Source organism: Excalfactoria chinensis, chromosome 4, assembly GCF_039878825.1.
Source record: "Excalfactoria chinensis isolate bCotChi1 chromosome 4, bCotChi1.hap2, whole genome shotgun sequence".
In the NCBI taxonomy this organism is placed as follows: Eukaryota; Metazoa; Chordata; class Aves; order Galliformes; family Phasianidae; genus Excalfactoria; species Excalfactoria chinensis.
The window spans coordinates 22670476-22688764 of NC_092828.1; the positions used below are offsets into that span (position 1 = coordinate 22670476).

At 36.0% G+C, this 18289-nt stretch overlaps 1 protein-coding gene across 4 annotated transcripts; it reads left to right on the forward strand.

Annotated features, from left to right (window-relative positions):
- The first annotated feature begins 651 nt into the window (after positions 1-651).
- GUF1 (GTP binding elongation factor GUF1) lies at positions 652-17426 on the forward strand. Of its 4 annotated transcripts, none has more exons than XM_072334470.1 (17): positions 652-971; positions 1937-2048; positions 3401-3549; positions 3791-3871; positions 4669-4746; positions 5730-5813; positions 6282-6346; positions 6824-7027; positions 8563-8702; positions 9830-9953; positions 10251-10383; positions 11653-11796; positions 12168-12301; positions 12792-12893; positions 14962-15081; positions 15988-16024; positions 16982-17426. In XM_072334470.1, the coding sequence occupies exons 1-17, from the start codon at positions 834-836 to the stop codon at positions 17117-17119; spliced, it is 1983 nt and encodes a 660-aa protein (XP_072190571.1). In that variant the 5' UTR covers positions 652-833; the 3' UTR covers positions 17120-17426. The 4 variants fall into 4 exon arrangements, with proteins under 4 accessions (XP_072190571.1, XP_072190572.1, XP_072190573.1 ...); XM_072334471.1 differs by having other exon boundaries at positions 676-971; positions 15988-16028; positions 16982-17112; XM_072334472.1 differs by lacking the exons at positions 652-971; positions 1937-2048; positions 3401-3549; positions 3791-3871 and having other exon boundaries at positions 4691-4746; positions 6856-7027; positions 16982-17119.
- Positions 17427-18289: the final 863 nt, after the last annotated feature.

The following is an 18289-nucleotide window of genomic DNA, read 5'->3' on the forward strand; positions in this document are numbered from 1 at the left end:
ATTGTGTTTTATTTCTTTATTTTATACCTTTTATTTAGGTTCTCTGTTACTGTACATGAGTAAGCCAATATTTGCAGTGATTCAAACAATTCGTAAGAACTATGTTTTCCTCCAGAAATGGTTGCTATACTCATTTGTATGATCACGGCTTTGGATTCACAGCTCTTGTTACACTCATTCTTCATTCAGGAACATGCTTCTCTTTCTCAATATATTTTCATGAATATCCTGAAGGTCTCTCTTTATCCTGTTGCTATCCAAATTCATTGTGATCAGTACAGCATAATGAACTATGCTAGCAAATTTTTCCTGTGTATTATGTGTATGATGAGCATAGCTGACAAAATCACAAGTCCTCTTCGAAGCTTCCCCCAAACTGAACATTGTAGCAAGCCAGAATGGCCAGCACAAATTTAGCACCAGCAAACTGTATTTGTCTAACCTGCTTGCTTTCCATAATGAAACGACTGGCTATGTGTGGCACCCAAACCCCCATACAGCGGGCGGCCGCTATAGGCAGCCAAGGGACCGCTGCAGAGGTACGAGGCAGTCCTCCGGCCGCTATCGCCACCTCACGGCTGAACGTTGCACTGCAGCCTCTCGTAAGAGGCAGGCAGGAGGAAGAGCAGCAGGGGGTGCTGTTGGGGAGATGTTCTCACCGCTTCCGGCGCCTGCAATGAGCGGAGCGGCGTACCGGGGGTCAGCGCGGAAATCCGGTGTCTGCGAGCGGGCAGCGTGAAATAGAACGCGGAGAGAACGGTGAGGGTGAGCGGGAACGTGCTGCGATGGGGCTGAGGACCGCAGTCTGATGGGATGAATCCAGCCCCGGCTCTATGGCTCTCACCGGCAGGACGGTCCCGTGGTGGGTTCGGCTGCGCCGGCCGTGCTCTACGGCAGCACTTCGGGGTCCTGCAGTCTGGCAGCCCACGGGGCTTGCGGCCTGCCAGCGCTTCTACAGCGCTCGAGACAAGGTGAGCCCCCTTCGCGTGTACCTAAGTCTGAAGCATGCGGTCTGCAGAGGCGTGTAGCCGGCTCGGGAGTGCTTTGGTGGCCATGTGTGTAGGAGGGAGCCCTTGCAGACAGATGTTCGCGAGCAGCGGTTTTCTCCTGCAGGAGCATTTGCGTTCCTCTCGCAGTGGGAGAACTTGCTCTTCCAAGCCTAGGCACTGTCAGGGATAGTGTTGCTTTATTCAGCCCATTGATGCTTGCAAAGATCCTTGGGCTTGATTTCTCTGTCAGGCCCGAAGCTGCAAGTGTTACATGGTGGGAGAGAGGAGCTGTGTGTCTCTAAAATTAGGAGTCAGAATTTTTCAGCAGTGTTTTTGTTACTGGGGAGTCTCGTGGTTCCTGGCAAAGCCACCTTTCCTTAAAACGTTTTATTACCTTGGCTGAGTAACACTAACAGAACGAGAAGTTACTGCTGGACCGTTCTGTGCGTGAACTAAGAAATTAAGGAAGTCAGGCGTTTTCTACTTTTTATTATTATTATTTATTTTATTTAGCCAAAACACACTGCTTACGTTTGTCTGTGTGCTCCTCGTTATATAACTGGCACTGATGCCTTAATGTCAGGTAGTGCCACGGAGTTCTTCCTTTGGAGGCATGATGCCTTTAGCTTTACAATCCCCCAGGTCTCATTGTCTTAAGTAATTTAACAAGCCTAAACTGTTTTAAGCATTTTCCAGATGCCTGTGTTTATAAGAACATAATGATTTTCACAATGCTTTGCTTCATGCTCATTGATTTTGGGTCATAGCAAGTATATATATATCCGTGTCTAAAAGAAAATGCTAACGTTTTGATCGCTGGCAACCATTTAGGGTTTTATAACTGTGCCTCTTCTAGAGAAAAGAAGTATTTCTCTTTAAAAGACTTTGTCAGATTGTACACAGAGACTGTATCTGTGGTTTGTGAAAAGAAATGTTCTGTTTTTCAGGAAAAAATAGATATGTCAGCATATCCTGTTGAAAGCATAAGAAACTTCAGTATTATAGCTCATGTAGATCATGGCAAAAGTACGCTAGCAGACAGATTGCTGGAAATTACAGGTAAGTGTTCTCTTTTCATCTGTACTACACTTTATTGATGTGTAGATTACTTAACTTTATAATCTCTTTGCTCTTTTGCTGCAAGGTTGCTTCTAGGCTTCCATTTGTGCAGTGTTACAGGTGTTTATATGTTTTCTTATTCATGTTGAAATCTGTCAGTAGAGTTAAGAAACTGTGTAATACCCTCAATAAAACAATGTATTTTGGAAACAGTAAATAGGGCATGTTTCAGGCTTACTGCCAGTTTCTGGTGCGGACAGAAAGGGCTGTCGTGATCTAGAAATTCTGGACAGAATACTTTACAAAAGTGTGATTGAAATGGAAGAACTTCAACTATTTTTACGTATGAGGAGGTAACAGTTTATTCTCCTCTTCTAAGCGAACTATGTAGAACTGCCTTTCATGGTGGTGAAGCTTGCTGCTACTGAAACTGATGTAGTGCTGCACAGTAAATTTTAGAGATCTTCAGCTCTGTTTTGATTAGCAGGTAAAAGAATGCTAGGGTGAGTTTTATGGGTTCTCAGTTGCTTTGTGGATTTGCTCTTTCCTTTATCCTAAAATGTTAGCAAAGTTGTCTTTCTTCTTCAGAGGTATTTCTCATCCTCTAGATCTTTGTCTTCATTGTTTTCATTTTTGTGTTGTTGAAAGTAAAGTAGAAGTGATGCAGAAATGCTCAGGGATCTTCAATGTTACAACTGATTAGGGAAATTAGGCTTCAATTTCAAACTGGAAGAGAGAGACATAGATTACAATAGTGGGCTCCTTTGGCAAGCTGTAAAGCAACTCTGTGTCTTCCAAGTGGATGCCAATTTCAGAGCAGAGCTTAACCTCACCACTCAGAAATACCCTTTGGAAGGGTTTTGTTTTTTTCATTAAAGGAATAAGCAGAACAAAACCTGGTGAGTAGTTTCTGATCAGTTTTTCTTTGTTGTTACCTTCTGATTTTTAGTATGGGCAGTTTTACCCGATGCTTGTGAGAGTATGGAGTTTTGAATTCAGACCTGTCAAACTCCATGATAATGTTCCTTTTGCCCTTGAGATTGGTGCTGGTTGGAACTGATAAGTGCTGAGGTTTCTTTAAATGTCAGAACAGTTTCGGAACTTTTGGATCATTAATTTGTGCTTTGTATTATACTTATTCAGAAAAGTGTCTTCTGTAACATCATAGTCAAAAGCCCATTTAAAAAATGTTAGAGTTGAAGCATAAATTTATTTTCAAGTGAACATTTGCCTTAATCAAGTGGAAGAACTTCATTTGCAGGTGTAAGTCACATTTTCTACTCATTAGTAGTATTTGGAGAGCTAATGTTCTAAATGAGGTAATACAACTTTCTTTTTTTTTTAAATCTTAGGAACAATTGCTAAAACTGACCGTAACAAACAAGTGCTGGATAAACTGCAAGTGGAACGTGAAAGGGGAATTACAGTTAAAGCACAATCTGCATCTCTTTTTTACAACTACAAAGGAGTGAACTACCTCTTAAATCTTATTGACACACCAGTAAGTTAAGTACAAAGGGGGTGCTTCAGTCACGCAAAGCTACATCTTTATATTTAGAAATCTGCTGAGTCCTGTTTATGACTTCTTGCATTTATTCAATGTATTCTTTCCTTTTATTTATTTCATTTTGGCAAGAATTGTGTTTTGGGTGAACAGATATGCAAACAGCCATCATAATGTAGATATCTTTGCAAAGGACTTCAGAAAGATGTGAAATTATGAATATTAATTTTCTCCACAGGGCCATGTGGATTTCAACTATGAAGTTTCACGGTCACTATCTGCCTGCCAAGGTGTCCTTCTTGTAGTAGATGCAAATGAGGTGCAGTTCTTAATTTTTGTGTTCTCCTTGGAATTTCAGTAGTTCTTTAAGCAAGCTAGAGAGGAGTTTTAACTTTTCCCTTAGTATTTTTGCAGTAGTCTAGCTCCATAAATGTATTAGTGTTCCATAAGACATAATGAGAGTTTAACAAAAAAAAACAAGCCACAGGCAAACACTTGCCTTTTAATAGATACTGTGTTGCCATACCATAGAAACAGAAGTAATGAAGAATCAGATGATGCTTTCTGCGTTGCATGAACTTTGTAAGTGGTAATATGGAGAGCTTACATCTGCTTCACTGTATGCTTTTGGTTACCTTAATTTTCTTGTTGGAGTGTGCTGATTCATTCAGACAGGCTTGGTTTAGCTAGTTGCCTGCAATACGTATCTAGCAACATTGAAGCTATTGGACAAATTACAAATTAATAAACCTGCAAGCAAAATGTGAATAAATTGAGAAATTCAGAAAACATCAGAAGTTTTAAAATCAGTAGATTAGCAGTTTCTTGACTGATCTTTCAGGAGTAAAATGATCACGCAATGATACCCATGCAAATTTTATAAATTTATTGTGTGATGAGTGGGTATTGAAATCAAAGATCTGTTCTGCTTTTATTTTCATGGTGCATTTAAACAAGTCAGTTACTGCAGTGGAATGTTAGGATTATGGAATCATGGTTTCAAATAAGGATTCATTCTCACAGAGTACTTGGATGATAATTTTCTCTATGATGTGTAATTTACCTAAAAAGAAACAAGAGGATCCCATGTTAATTTCTCTGATCCATGTTTTCTAGGGTATTCAGGCTCAAACAGTGGCAAACTTCTATCTTGCTTTTGAAGCACAACTTGCAATAATTCCCGTCATAAACAAGGTAACGAGATTGTAGCATTTGAAATTAACTAGTTGAGTTGTATAAATATATAGAAGATTACTAAGAAATAGGAGCACAGAATGAAATATTAACAAGTATATAACAGCAACTTGTTGTCTTTAATAATTGCTGGGAAATCCTGTTTTTCACTAAGTACATATTGAAGCAGCAACAATGAAAAATTATTTATGGAATCTGTTTGGTGAATCAAGTTAAGAAGCACTGTGTAAAATTGTCTTGATATCTGAACCATTTTTCTTTTTCCTTTTTAGTTTTTATTTTGGGGGATATTCAAGTGAGTTTTTACAGAAGTAACTTTCAAAGTTTTTGCCATTATGGTTGTTATATTCTTCCACGTGGTTTATTTTGTTGTTGTTGTTAATGACGACATACAGGAGTAGCAGCTCAACATAAAAAATGCAGTCTTAATTTAAAAAAAAATAATAAATCATATTGTTATTTACAATTTTTGTGATCTGTGTGATTGGAATAAAAAGATTAATACTTAGTTTAAATGTAGTTATACATTGTATTTAATATTCTACCATAAACAGCTTAGGTAGCATTTGTACTTTCAAAATACTTTGTAAAATAAAGATTTTACCAGCTCTTGGATTAAAATTCTTAGCAAAAAAATATTTATGGTAGCGATAATTTCTGTAATCAAGCAAGGAAGGCTTTTTCTTAAATGATTGATTGAAATTTTATAGTAATAGCCTGTAATTTAATTTATGAATTTGTTTCCCCGTAATAGCTGAACTTGTTTTAGACTTGCGAAGAACCCTTTCATGTCCAATTTTCTGTAAATTATTTGCACTAAGGCAGAGTATTGAAAAATTCTTGATACGTATCTTTTCCTGAAAACGCTTAGTATTTATGAGTAAAGACGTAAGGAATCCTTCACTTGCACATTTGGGAGCTACAGTTCTGGATCATACGTAAGATGTCACTGCCTGTACATTCAGCAGTTCGTTGTTTTGCAGATTGACTTAAAGAATGCAGACCCTGAAAGAGTTGAAAAACAACTTGAGAAGCTGTTTGATATCCCTGTTGATGAATGTATAAGGGTAAGATCTCTTCAAGTTTCATAATGTGGTTGATAGTATACAAAGTAGATACAGGTATACAAATCTTTCATTAGCTACATAATAAATCAGCAGGGTGTTGTCTGTCTGTTTCTGTATGATGTTATTGTATGAATTTCTTTAGATCTTGTCTCCTGAAAAACCAGACAGATAAAAATAATTCTCAGTTAAAAACTGTAGTGTGCGATGATTTGCAACATATAAAATGTTTTCTACATGTGGATCCTCTAAATTATTTTCATTTTTACCTTAACAGAACCTCCCATTCAGGAGGAGAAAACATGTAATTGATGTATTTATAATCAAATTAGCATCTCATAGTAATGAGTATTTATATAGATAATGTTCTTTCCTGCCACCAAAACTATTGTTAGAGAAGGTGATGCTTTAATAGATATTGAATGAGTGTAAGACAGATGTCTTATAAAATTGTTGTTGGGCTTGTTTTAGATTTCTGCTAAACAAGGGACGAATGTTGAAAAAGTTCTTGAAAAGGTCATTGAGAAGATTCCACCGTAAGTTATTAATTTTACTTATGAAGTCTTGTAAGGATATCTAGGAAACAATGAGTTGCATTTATACAGTACCTTGGCAGTAGTTTTGCGCTCGATATACATCTGATTGTAAGTCCATAGTTTATAAAGAAACATGGGGTAAATCTAGTTTCTAAGCTGAAAAAAGTTAGTTTTAAATTGCAAAGCGGAGAAAATGACCCGTCAGGTTTGATATCTTTAAAATAAATCAGTGTATATCTGCTGGAATTCTTAAAACGATAATGAATATCGGTAGAGAAGAATTCTTTGTTCTTAAGAAGTGGAGAAGGAAAATGAATTCAGTCTGAAATGAAAAAAGAGGTGAGCTCCTAGACTGATATTTTTGTGAGTATATAGCTTTCATTTAGATATAAAGCATGGGGGTGCTCATTCATTCAATATTAAATGGAAAACACTCTGCTTATTGTTTTAATAATTGTCTTAAATCTTTTGTGCTAGACCTCAATTTAATACTGCTGATCCCTTGAAAGCTTTAGTATTCGACTCCACCTTTGACCACTACCGAGGTGTCATAGCTAACATTGCGATTTTTGGTGGGGAGATTCAGAAAGGGCATAAAATTGTGTCTGCACATACAAATAAAAGATATGAAGTTAATGAAGTAGGAATTCTGACTCCGGATGAACAGCCAACACATAAACTGTGAGTAAAACATTTCAATTGAAGAAATCATAAATTGATGTAAGATTCCAAATTTGTTTCTGTTCCTTTTTTTGATTGATTGTGTGGTAGAGGCTGTTTTGTTTTGTTCTGTGGGTTGTTATTATGGATTGTAATGATTATTTGTAATTGAGTGCTCAATGTCATGCTGAGACAGAAGCTTTAGGGAGTGCTTTTTGTGCACAGCTGGTGGGAGGGAGTCATTTTATTAATGTGTACATAGTATATGAAACATCTGGACAGCTAGTTCTTCTCAAGACTAGCTTTTGATATTCAGCTGTCCAATTTATTTCTAGGAACTACCTTGTTTGAGAGTGGAAGGGAATGGGGCTTCATCTTAGTTATTGCTGCAGCATATTTTGAGGGTGGAAAACTTTTAAGTCCGTGAATGCAACAGCTTCCAGAAACTGTCTCATCATGGCAGCAGTGGGAAGAAAATCAGGTACACCAGAATTAGTGAAGAGGCATTATCAATTTGCATCCAGGTGCTTTTTAATGACTTTTTTGGTGAAAGTTCTTAAATGAGAAACTACATTTCTGTGTGTGGTGGGTTGAATCCAGCTGGTTACTGAATACTCCAACAGCCACAAGCTTACTCCTCTGACATCAGTGGAGTGTGGGAGAGAATTGGAAGAACAAAAGTAAAGAAAAACTCATGGTTTGAGATAAAAACTGTTTAACAAGTGTAGGAAAAAAAGAAAAAAAGAGTGGGGGTGAAAGAATGCTGCAAGGACACTCATCCACAACACCTACTAGCAGTCTGGTATCCAGCCAGTCTATGAACAGCATCTACCTTGAAGAGACGACACATTGTTTTATTGCTGAGGGTGATATTATGTGGCATGGAAATATGCCTTTGGTCAGTTTGGGTCTGCTGACATGCCTTTGATAGGTGCCAGCCTGTAGCCTCTTTGCTGAGAGGGGCAGAGAGAGAAATGAAGAAAGCCTTCAAGCTGTGCAAGCACTATTCAGCTTAAACAGTGGTGTGGTATTAACACCATTTTGTTACAAATCCAAAACATATCTCTTCTATCAGGCTGCTATTAAGCATGTTAACTCCATCTGAGCCAAAACTAGTACACTACTACTAACTTCATCTACCACGGTTTCCTCTCCTAACAGCATAATATACTGAGAGAGGGTGTTTGTTTTTGTTGTTTCTCCCATTTAACATATGAAAATTGCTGTGGTGGTAGCTGAGAACTGTTCAGTCTTCCTCAACAGCTTCTTTCTAGCTCCAGCTTTCAAACTGAGAGTAGCACAATATTAAAAATCCAGAGCTGACTGTGCTGTTTAACTATAACAAAACTAGTTATGTAAATCAACAGATGGTTTGTCCCTTGAGACAAAATTTGCAGCTCAGAGAAGAAACAGCTTAAATGTGGCTTTTTAGACTGTTTATGGGCTCATGGTGGGGGTGATTTATTTGAATTTCCAATTGGACTAAGTGAAGTGGGGGAAAAACAGTGGAAATACATAATGCCAAGAAGTGTCTGTGTAATACCAATTCTATTCAGGTATGCTGGACAGGTGGGCTACCTGATTGCTGGAATGAAAGAAGTAACAGAAGCCCAAATAGGAGACACGCTGTTTATGTATAAACAGCCGGTGGAGCCTTTGCCTGGCTTTAAGTCAGCGAAGCCAATGGTTTTTGCAGGTGAGAAGAAAAGTAACTAAAAGGCAATCACTTTTTTCAAGTAGCAAGAGCAGGAGAAGTATTAAAGCTTTTAAGATGTATTTAAGAGTTGTGAGGATTAAAATTTCACTGAAATTAAGCTACAGAGGCACATGCCATTTATATAGCTCTTTATAACAGCAGGCAAGATCATTGCAGGCTGTTTTTAGATGACTATAAGTCCAAGGTGTATTTCTAGCCATTAGTACTCCTTCTAGTGCCTTTAACTCTTCGTATCTGGAAAAGAAGGATTAGTAGTTTCAAAAATGAAGTCCTTTTCTTTTTTCTTCTTTGAATTCTTCACCTTGATAACCAATTATTACTTATTAATGATTGGTTCTGTTAGACTGTTGCTGCCACCTTTAGGAAACTACTACACATGCTATGGAAGAAAGAAATTCTGTTATTCACTTTCTAGATTTGTTTTGAGAGAACTTTCTTAATCTGTGTCGTGGTTATTTTGCTGCCATTGAATGTAGGAGGGAAAAATGCAATCCTGTAAGCAATGTGGATTTATTTTCTTTGTGCATGCATGTGTGTTGCTTCCTGTACATTATCGGAGCACAGAGATGTGAAAAGTGGAACTTACTACAAGTAGTAATTATACATACAACTGCTTTTATTCATTTCTTCCATTTAAAAAATTACAGTAATATTAGCAAATTTGATATAGCACTTTTTTTCCTTCCTGTGCACTCTTATCTGCTGAAGGAGCATCTCAATGAAATTTGTCTGCTTATTTATTAATGCATTAGTTGTATGGCTACACTGTATGCCTGCACAAAAATGATTATACTCACTAGTATTCTCATCTTCCACAACTATGAAGAAGGAGATGAGTACAGTATGCCTTCTATCATGGCTTGAATATTAACTTACGTTTTTCTGTTTTGTTTTGTTTTGTTTTTTTTTTCTTTAATGTTACCTTAATAAGATTTTAGAAAAAGAATTGATTTTCATATTGAAAGAGTCAAATTTCTAGTTGTAACAGAAAGCAAGCTATGTCTGGTTTTTATTATTGTTACTGTTTAATACTGCTGGCATTATAAAGGTAAGTATATAGTAGATCAAGCTCCATCACAAAATTTCTATGTAATATGTTTTGACAGGAATGTATCCTGTAGATCAAACAGAATATAATAATCTTAAAAGTGCTTTGGAAAGGCTGACATTGAATGATTCCAGTGTGACTGTTCATCGTGACAGTAGCCTTGCGTTAGGAGCTGGATGGAGGTGAGGCTTTTATACTATTTTCATATGTCCATCAAAAATTTTAATTGAACTAATTTCAAGATTAAGAGCTTTAATTCAATTTAATGATAGGTCAAGATGAAAAGTATTTTGTTTTGTTCTGTATTTACATAGATTGTGCAATTTGTTGTGATTGATATTTTTTTGTCTTTTAGACTTCCATTGAGTCTTTTAGAGGTTCTTTGCTGTGTCTGATAATGCCAGACTAGCAATGTTAACATACTGGAATGACCAACATATATTTGACCAATATGATTTTTAATTTTTTTTTCCTCACAGGTTGGGTTTTCTTGGTCTTTTGCATATGGAAGTTTTTAATCAACGTTTGGAGCAAGAATATAACACATCTGTTATTTTGACTGCACCTACTGTTCCATATAAAGCTGTTCTTTCCTCAGCAAAATTGATAAAGGTATGTAAATAGCAATTTAAAAGCCTCCTTTAAAAAAACCTACAGTTCTGAAATGGAGAACGGTACATTATTTTATGGTAAACATCAGAATCACTGATAATCAACTTAAAACTTATTTCAATTGTGGGATTATTTTTTAATATCTTGCCCCGTCCTTGATAATGGGAACAAAGGACACTATGTAAAATACCTCTTCCTCTTCTATCTTAGTAAATCACTTTTATCTCGACCCGTGAGTCCTGCTTTGTTAGTTTTGATTTTTTTTCCTGATTCTTTCCCCCATCCCTCAGCAAAGAGCTCTGTGGTACTTAGCTGCCTGCTGGATTTAAACCATGGTGTCTTCTGAAGTTTATCAGTCAGGAAATATTACTGCTTTTAGCAATTACTGCTTGTAATGCTACTCTAGACTGGTAGGGATTGGTGAAGATGTGTCTGGTTTTGATCATGGTGAAACAGCCATGTGCAAAGCTCATTGAACTGATTGCAGTTAAAATTCCTGTGTTTTGAGTTTGAGAGAAAGCTGGACTGGAGAGCATCTTTTGACAGAGGAGGCTGCAAATAGGCAGATTCATTACTTAACATGTACCTCTAAACACTGTAGAAAATGTGGACATTCCAAATTTGTGTAAGAGAAGTTGCAGTACCTGCAAGATACGAGATGCAGACCTTTTTTTCTTTGCAGTTATTTTGGTATCTTCCTTAGGCATTGTGCCTGCTATGAAATAAGCAGGCAACACCTCTGTGGCATAAATGATTCTATACTTCTGATCTGAGACACAAGAACCAAGTTTTCAGTTTTTCAAACAGTGCTTGTTCAGAGTAGTGCCTTGCTAGTAGAAGTGAAATATTCACTTTCTTTGATGTGCAGAGATATTGTATACGTACAGTAAGAAACATGACTTTCCTTGTGCCTTTACTCCAGCCCCTAAGGGAATGTTAGACTAGAAAAGCTAGGCAAGGGAGATGCTTGCAAAGGAATCAAAAACTTCAGAATCCACTTTGACTTCTAAGGGAGCTTGAACCCAAAGTTCTGCTTACAGAAGAATGCCCCCAACATCATCAAGCTTACAGAATACTTGGAACAGGTTTTGTGTTGAAGCTGTGTCTTATACAAGGGTAAGGAAGTATGTTAGGAGATGGAGAAGCCTTATTGGGATAAAGTAATAGCAAATATCCTTGCTCAACAAACAGGAGACAGATGAAAATCCACTGGATAAAATGCTTAAAAAACAACTAAAGGAAAATTGTGTTGTTGTTGTTGTTTTTCAGGAGTATGGTAATTCAGAGATTACTATTATCAACCCTGCTCAATTTCCTGATAAACATTCAGTGTCTGAGTATTTGGAGCCAACTGTTCTTGGCACTATTGTAACACCTCAGGAATATATTGGGAAAATAATTGTTTTGTGTCAGGTTGGTATACTGTGGTATGCTCTTTTAGTTTTTGTCACTTGCATTTTTTAAGCTCTACTTATCATACTTCAAAAGATACTAGATATTATAGTAGATAATGGTTGACAGTAGTTCTTAATTTCTTTCAAGGAAGTTAAATACTTGAAATCGTGTGTGTAAAGTAAATACAAAATTGCTCCTGCACCACAGAGTCCTCATACTGAAAGTCAGTGTTCTGGCTCAATGGCAATAAAGTACCTGCTTTAGGTATCTAGTTTGTAACTAGATTTCTTTTCTTGAAAGAAAGGAACCTGAAGCAGGACCCTTAAAATCTTCTGGTTTTTTGAATCTGTTTTGTGTGTTACTTATAGAAAATATTCGTATTTGTCTAGGGCCGTAGGGCAGTCCAGAAAGAAATGTTGTACATTGATGAACAGAGGGTTATGCTAAAATACCTTTTTCCGCTGAATGAAATTGTGGTGGATTTTTATGATGCTCTTAAGTCTCTGTCTTCTGGCTATGCAAGGTAAATACATCCTCTCTTTCTTTCTCCCTATTCCCTTTTCCCATGAGGGGAAGAAATGAAAAGTATCAGATAAAGTATGGAAGGGCAAAAAAAAAAAAAGAATATTCCTTTATGATAGTGCTGCAGTATTAGTGTTTGATTCCTTTGACACCTAGGATGCCCATCTCTTTATTAAAGGGAACTGTAAGCAATTTCCAAGTGCCGTTTACAGGTATTTGAATAAACTCTTAAAGAGACTGTAGTAAATATGCAGATACCCAGTTTACCTTGCTCAGCAGCAGGTGATGTTTCCTGCTTACTTGGAGACAAAATTTACATAAAGGTTGAGCCCAGTTTTGAATAATGGTGTCATACTGAGAGACTTTAAAATAGCAACACAGTTTGTAATAGGAAGTTCAAGTGTTCTATTAAGTGTTCACAAAACCTAAGATTTATGGAACAACGAATGCAGAATACCATAGTCACTAACTTCTAAATTGCTTTCATTTAGTTTTGATTATGAAGATGCAGGCTACCAGGCAGCAGATCTTATAAAAATGGATATTCTTATAAATGGAAATCCGATTGAAGAACTGGCAACTATCATACACAAGTAGGTTGGCTGGATTCTCTATTCCAAAGGATTAAAAATTAAGTATGTTTTCATAGTGAATAAATATGAGCGATAAATGCATGTGGAAACAGCACTGAAGATTTCACCAAATGACCAACTTCCAGATAAGATCTGAAATAGAAAGGCATTTTATAGCAGGAAAGATAAGTGATAAATATAATGTTCCTGTGTTAATGTGGAAGGAGGAGATGCAAATATAAATGCAAACTGACAATCTTTTAAGGTGCTGGAAAAAAATTAAAAGCTGACCAGTCCAGGAGATGAGCTATGAATTGTTTATGGTATATACTACTAAAAAAACTGGATAAGTTTTATTTTCATGCCTTGAATAATCCCTATTCTATACAAGTTTTCTGTTGCCTTGTCTTTAGCTGGAATACCAGGGAAATGTAAATATTTACTGATTGTAATGCTTTCAGAAACTCTTTGCTAAAATGATTCTGTTTCCATGAGATTCTCAGGAAAATAATGCCTATTTTCCAGCTTCTCCCCTTGCTTTCTTCTCATGAAGTCTGTTAGTCTCCATTAAATAACTTCATGATCCCTTTTTAGTAATCCTTATACTGACTTTTTTGTTCTTCTTTTGACCTTATTCAACAACTGGCTTGTAATTGCAGAAATAAGTCAGTATATAATCTTATCTATTTCTGTATACTACTTATACTGCTGTTCTGAAATTCTCTAATTTAGAAGGTTGAAGTAGGAAAATGAAACTCTTACCTTGTTGAGAAAAATAATTGTGCAGGAGCAGAATAAATCTAAACAATATATGGGATTTATAATGTGTTGTTTTTTTTAGTAAGTACACAGTTTAGCAATTTGATAAACAGAGTGTTTAGCAAATTGGAAAGATGCAAAATAGAGTGGCCAACCTTACAGAATTATTGCTTTAATGTTAAATGAGGGGAAAAAAAGAGAAAAAAGTTTAGAGAAAAATGTCACCTGCTCTCAGTGGTTCATGAAAGTATCAATTTTTGGTTCTTTTGGCCTTTTATTACTCTTTTTCCCCCAAGTCTGCAGTATATGCAGACTTGAAATAGTACTGACTTAGTACTGTGTCTGGTTTTGGGCCCCTCACTGCAAGAAAGACATTGAGGCCCTGGAATGTGTTCAGAGGAGGGCAACAAAGCTGGTGGGTCTGGAGCACAGGCTGTATGAGGAGAGGCTGAAGGAGCTGGGATTGTTCAACCTGGAGAAGAGGAGGCTCAGGGAAGACCTTATTGTTCTCTATAACTTCCTGAAGGGAGGTTGAGTGGGGGTCGGCCTCTTCTCTCGTGTCATTAGTGATAGGACCAGAGGGAATGGTTTCAAGCTACAGCAGGGGAGATTCAGGCTGAACATTAGGAAGTATTACTTCTCAGAAAGGGTGGTCAGGCACTGGAATGGACTGCCCAGGGAGGTGGTGGAATCACCGATCCTGGGGGTGTCCAAGGAAAGGCTGGATGTTGTGTTGAGAGACATGGTTTAGTGGGAGCTATTGGTAATAGGTGAACGGTTGTACTGGATGATCTTTTAGGTCTTTTTCAACCGTGGTGATTCTATGATTCTATATGCAGATACTGAGTGTAATTGGGTAACTTTTTTTTTTTAATTACAGACTGTTAGATTAAAAAAATAATTCATTGTTGTATAAAAAGATATTTTCAGAATGCTTCTGTGGTATGTGGATCTTTGACCTTTCATGTCTGGAATCAATAAAATGCCCCCTTGAGCTTCTAGTTTAAAAAATAACATTTGAAGCTGTGAAATTACTCAAAAAAGTTCCAGTGTGGTAAATTATCAGAATATTTATTACAAACATGATTAAAATTTTTATGAAAACTTTCAGTTAGTGTAGTCGTACCACTTATTTGTATGAAATGTGTAATTTACAGAGACCAGTCAGTAAAGTCTGCATTGTAAAGTTCTCATCTGGTCAGTTTAAGAATATAAAAAGATAGAGACTGTTATTAAAATCTTCCTTTCAAACACGTTGATCTGTGGATAAATTTTAGAGATTTTATGACTATTTCTGAAAGGAGTAACTTCTGAAAACTTATTTTTCCAGTGATAAAGCGTATGCTACTGGTAAATTCATGTGTGAGCGTTTAAAAGATGCGATACCAAGACAGTTGTTTGAAATAGCCATCCAGGCTGCTATTGGCAAGAAAATAATCGCCAGAGAAACGTAAGTTAAACTCTTCTTTCCCCTTTACTTTAATTAAAACTATTTCACATATGAACTTTAATATCTTCTCTAGTTCTACGCATTACAGTACTTCAAATCTACTGTAAAATATTATTTTTCTTGTATGTCCTCATAGATTTCTATGAAAAAAAAAAAACACCATGCTTTCTATCTGCAAGTATGAATAAGGACTTAATGTAAAATTAATTGGAAAAAAAGCATTTTATTTCAAATTGCCTGTGGTCAGCATTACACTTACTGGGCACTGCAACTTGTCATACCAATACGTGTACTTTCTTGGTACTGAAAAAGGTGTTTTTTTTATTGTTGAAAATGATTTTCTGGAGATGAAGTAGCTTTCTTTGGCAGAGTCATCCAAAAAATCCATCGCTGCCACAAAAGCATATAAACAAAATGAACCAAACAAAGAAACCCTCTTGAACTGTGTGGTACTACAAAGGAAATGTGCAAGCTGAGCAAGTACAGCTATTTCTTAGCAGCACACACTTCTTGTAAGGCAAACTTCTTCCTTGATTGTCTTGTTTCATGTCATGTTTTTGCTGTTTTAAATTACATTTAAATTGTGGTAATTAGAAGTGGGGATCCAAGCAAAGATTCTGTAGGACTTTGCTTGTGTGCTGCATAGGCATGTATGAAGTGTGAATGCTGTAAATCATAACAGTCAGATAAAAGACAATACTTTTAGCCTTTATGTGTTAAGAAATGTAAATTAACACTTTGAAAATGTTTTATTAACACATTCAAAACATTCTATCTACCATATATGCAAATGTCATTTTGCTTTTTAAAAATGTAGCAGAAAAATAGTATTTTGTAAACTCACTGTTTGGCTTTACTACTGGAGTCACTTTACTGTGTTAATTTGTATGGTACTCTATTTTACAGATTGAAAGCTTACAGGAAAAATGTTGTGGCAAAATGTGTAGGTATTTTATTTATTTTTTCTTATTCCAATGCATGTAAACCTAAGAGTCTTGCAACTGTGATAGATTTATCTTACCTTAGAAATCCCCATGAAGAGACCCATTCTGATTGTGCTCTAGAATGTTAGTGGACTATTAGCAGACGCTTTTAAACTGTTACTTTTAAATACAACTTGTGCCACCTTCAATTGGTACTTGCAGTAGATCAGAAACATTAGTGACTTCTTCAAAGTGTATACTCTGTGTTCACACCGGTCTACCTAACATCTCATAATATTTGTAGACGTGTGCACACATTCTTATTATCTAACTTAATTTCTTAGTTTTTTCTATAGGTGATTTAAGTATAGTAAAGCAATACTTCAGAGACTGATTGCAATTAGATTTTCACTCCAGGTTCAGTTATGAAACCAGGAGGAGGTCTTAAATGTTAATAGTTGATGGTCAACAAGGCTGAATAAAGCTATAAGGAAAAACACAATGTCTCTTCTTAGCTGAAGTTAAGATGTTGAAGAGATTAAACAAGTGCCCCTTTCTTATAGCTATTAAGAATTATTCTGATTGGAACCTAGGTTGGACGGTATCCCATCGCATTGTAGGAGGTTGCTTAATTTGGATGTAAACAGATAGTGGTAGCCAAGATGCTACAGTGTATCAGAGCTGCCATCCTGTTGCTGTTCCAGAAGGATTTGAATAGCCCAAAGTATACTACAGTTCTACCCTGATGCCATCCAGGATTACATAAGGATATTACATAGACTATGTAAATTAATCTACCTTTAATTGTCTGAATTAAAGTTCTCACTTGCTCCCATTCTTTTTAACTGCTGCTCCCTTAAGATAACTATAGAGAGAATGAGGTGATATTCGATAATGTAACTATCCTTCCTGATTCATTTTAAGCCCTTGTGTTTATTAAGCACTGTAACTTAATAAAATATTTTTCCTTTTCATAGTATGGTGGAGACATTACAAGAAGAATGAAGCTTTTAAAAAGACAGGCAGAAGGGAAGAAGCTGATGAGAAAAATTGGCAATGTGGAAGTACCAAGAGATGCCTTCATACGTGTTTTAAAGAGACAGCCTGAGAAATAAGTTAGTGGTATGCAGCAGATTATTCTCTTCTTAGAGACAAGAAGCATACTTGAGTTATTGTATAATAATTTATCACTGTGAGAGGGAACATCTGACTTAATTTATATCATTTTAAGTGGGAATACAAATTGAAAGGATTTTCTATTTAAATCATATGTTTGTACATTATAATGAAATTAAAGTTATTTGAATTTAAAAGCTTTTATTGTAACTTCACAAGCTAAGTACAGAAGCTTGCAAGTTTTAAGAGCATGAGAACAGCTACTGTGTCAAAAAGTTTATTAAAATAATTTGTCTACCCCCGCCTTAAAAATTGTTTTTTCCTATATCTGAGTAGTTGTCACAAAAATATCAAACTACTCTGTTTTACTTGCTAAAGGTTCTCATCAGGAAATAATGACATGAAAAAATCACATAAGGAAAAGCTAATTTCAATCTTGCCTGCAAGAAATGTTTCAAGTCTTTCATGCTGGTCTACTTAAGTATGCTAAAAGCTGTTGGCAAGTTCTTTAAAACTGTAGTAAGACAATCTACACATAAAGTTTACTTTAGGAAAAGTCTATCATCCTACTATAGTAACAGTGACACAAAAGGATACAGATTAATCTAAAGATAAGAGTAAGTACCAAAACTTAAATGACCTAGTATATGAAGACATTCTTACCCAGATTTCACTGGCCAAGATTTAAGCTAGAATATATAGTTATTTAATTCTTGGCTGCTTATGTTTTTTTATTTGAAAAGATAAGAGTTTAGACTGCTCAGAGCAAACTGCATTTGTGTTTTACATATCTAAACACATGAAAACCATCTTACCAAATTAAGAAGTTCAACTAGCAGTCTGGTTCAACAGTTAACTTCATACTTTTTTGTTAAGTCTATACCAACTTCAAACAAATATTTAAGTTAACTTTTTGACAGAAACAGATTTTGCTACTATCATTTAAGGAATCAAATACATATCATAGTTCAGGGTCTGTTTAATGTTATAAACCAATAAGAATTCAGTAAGCATGTCATATAGGCCACCACTTATTTTTTTTCCTTAAAGCACAAAACAGCAGCAAAACAAGAAATTAACATTTAAATGAAAAACTAAATTCAAGTTAGGCTCTGCCAGTGGATCACAAAAATAATAAAAACCCCTGTGGGTTCTTAGTCTTTTCCTTA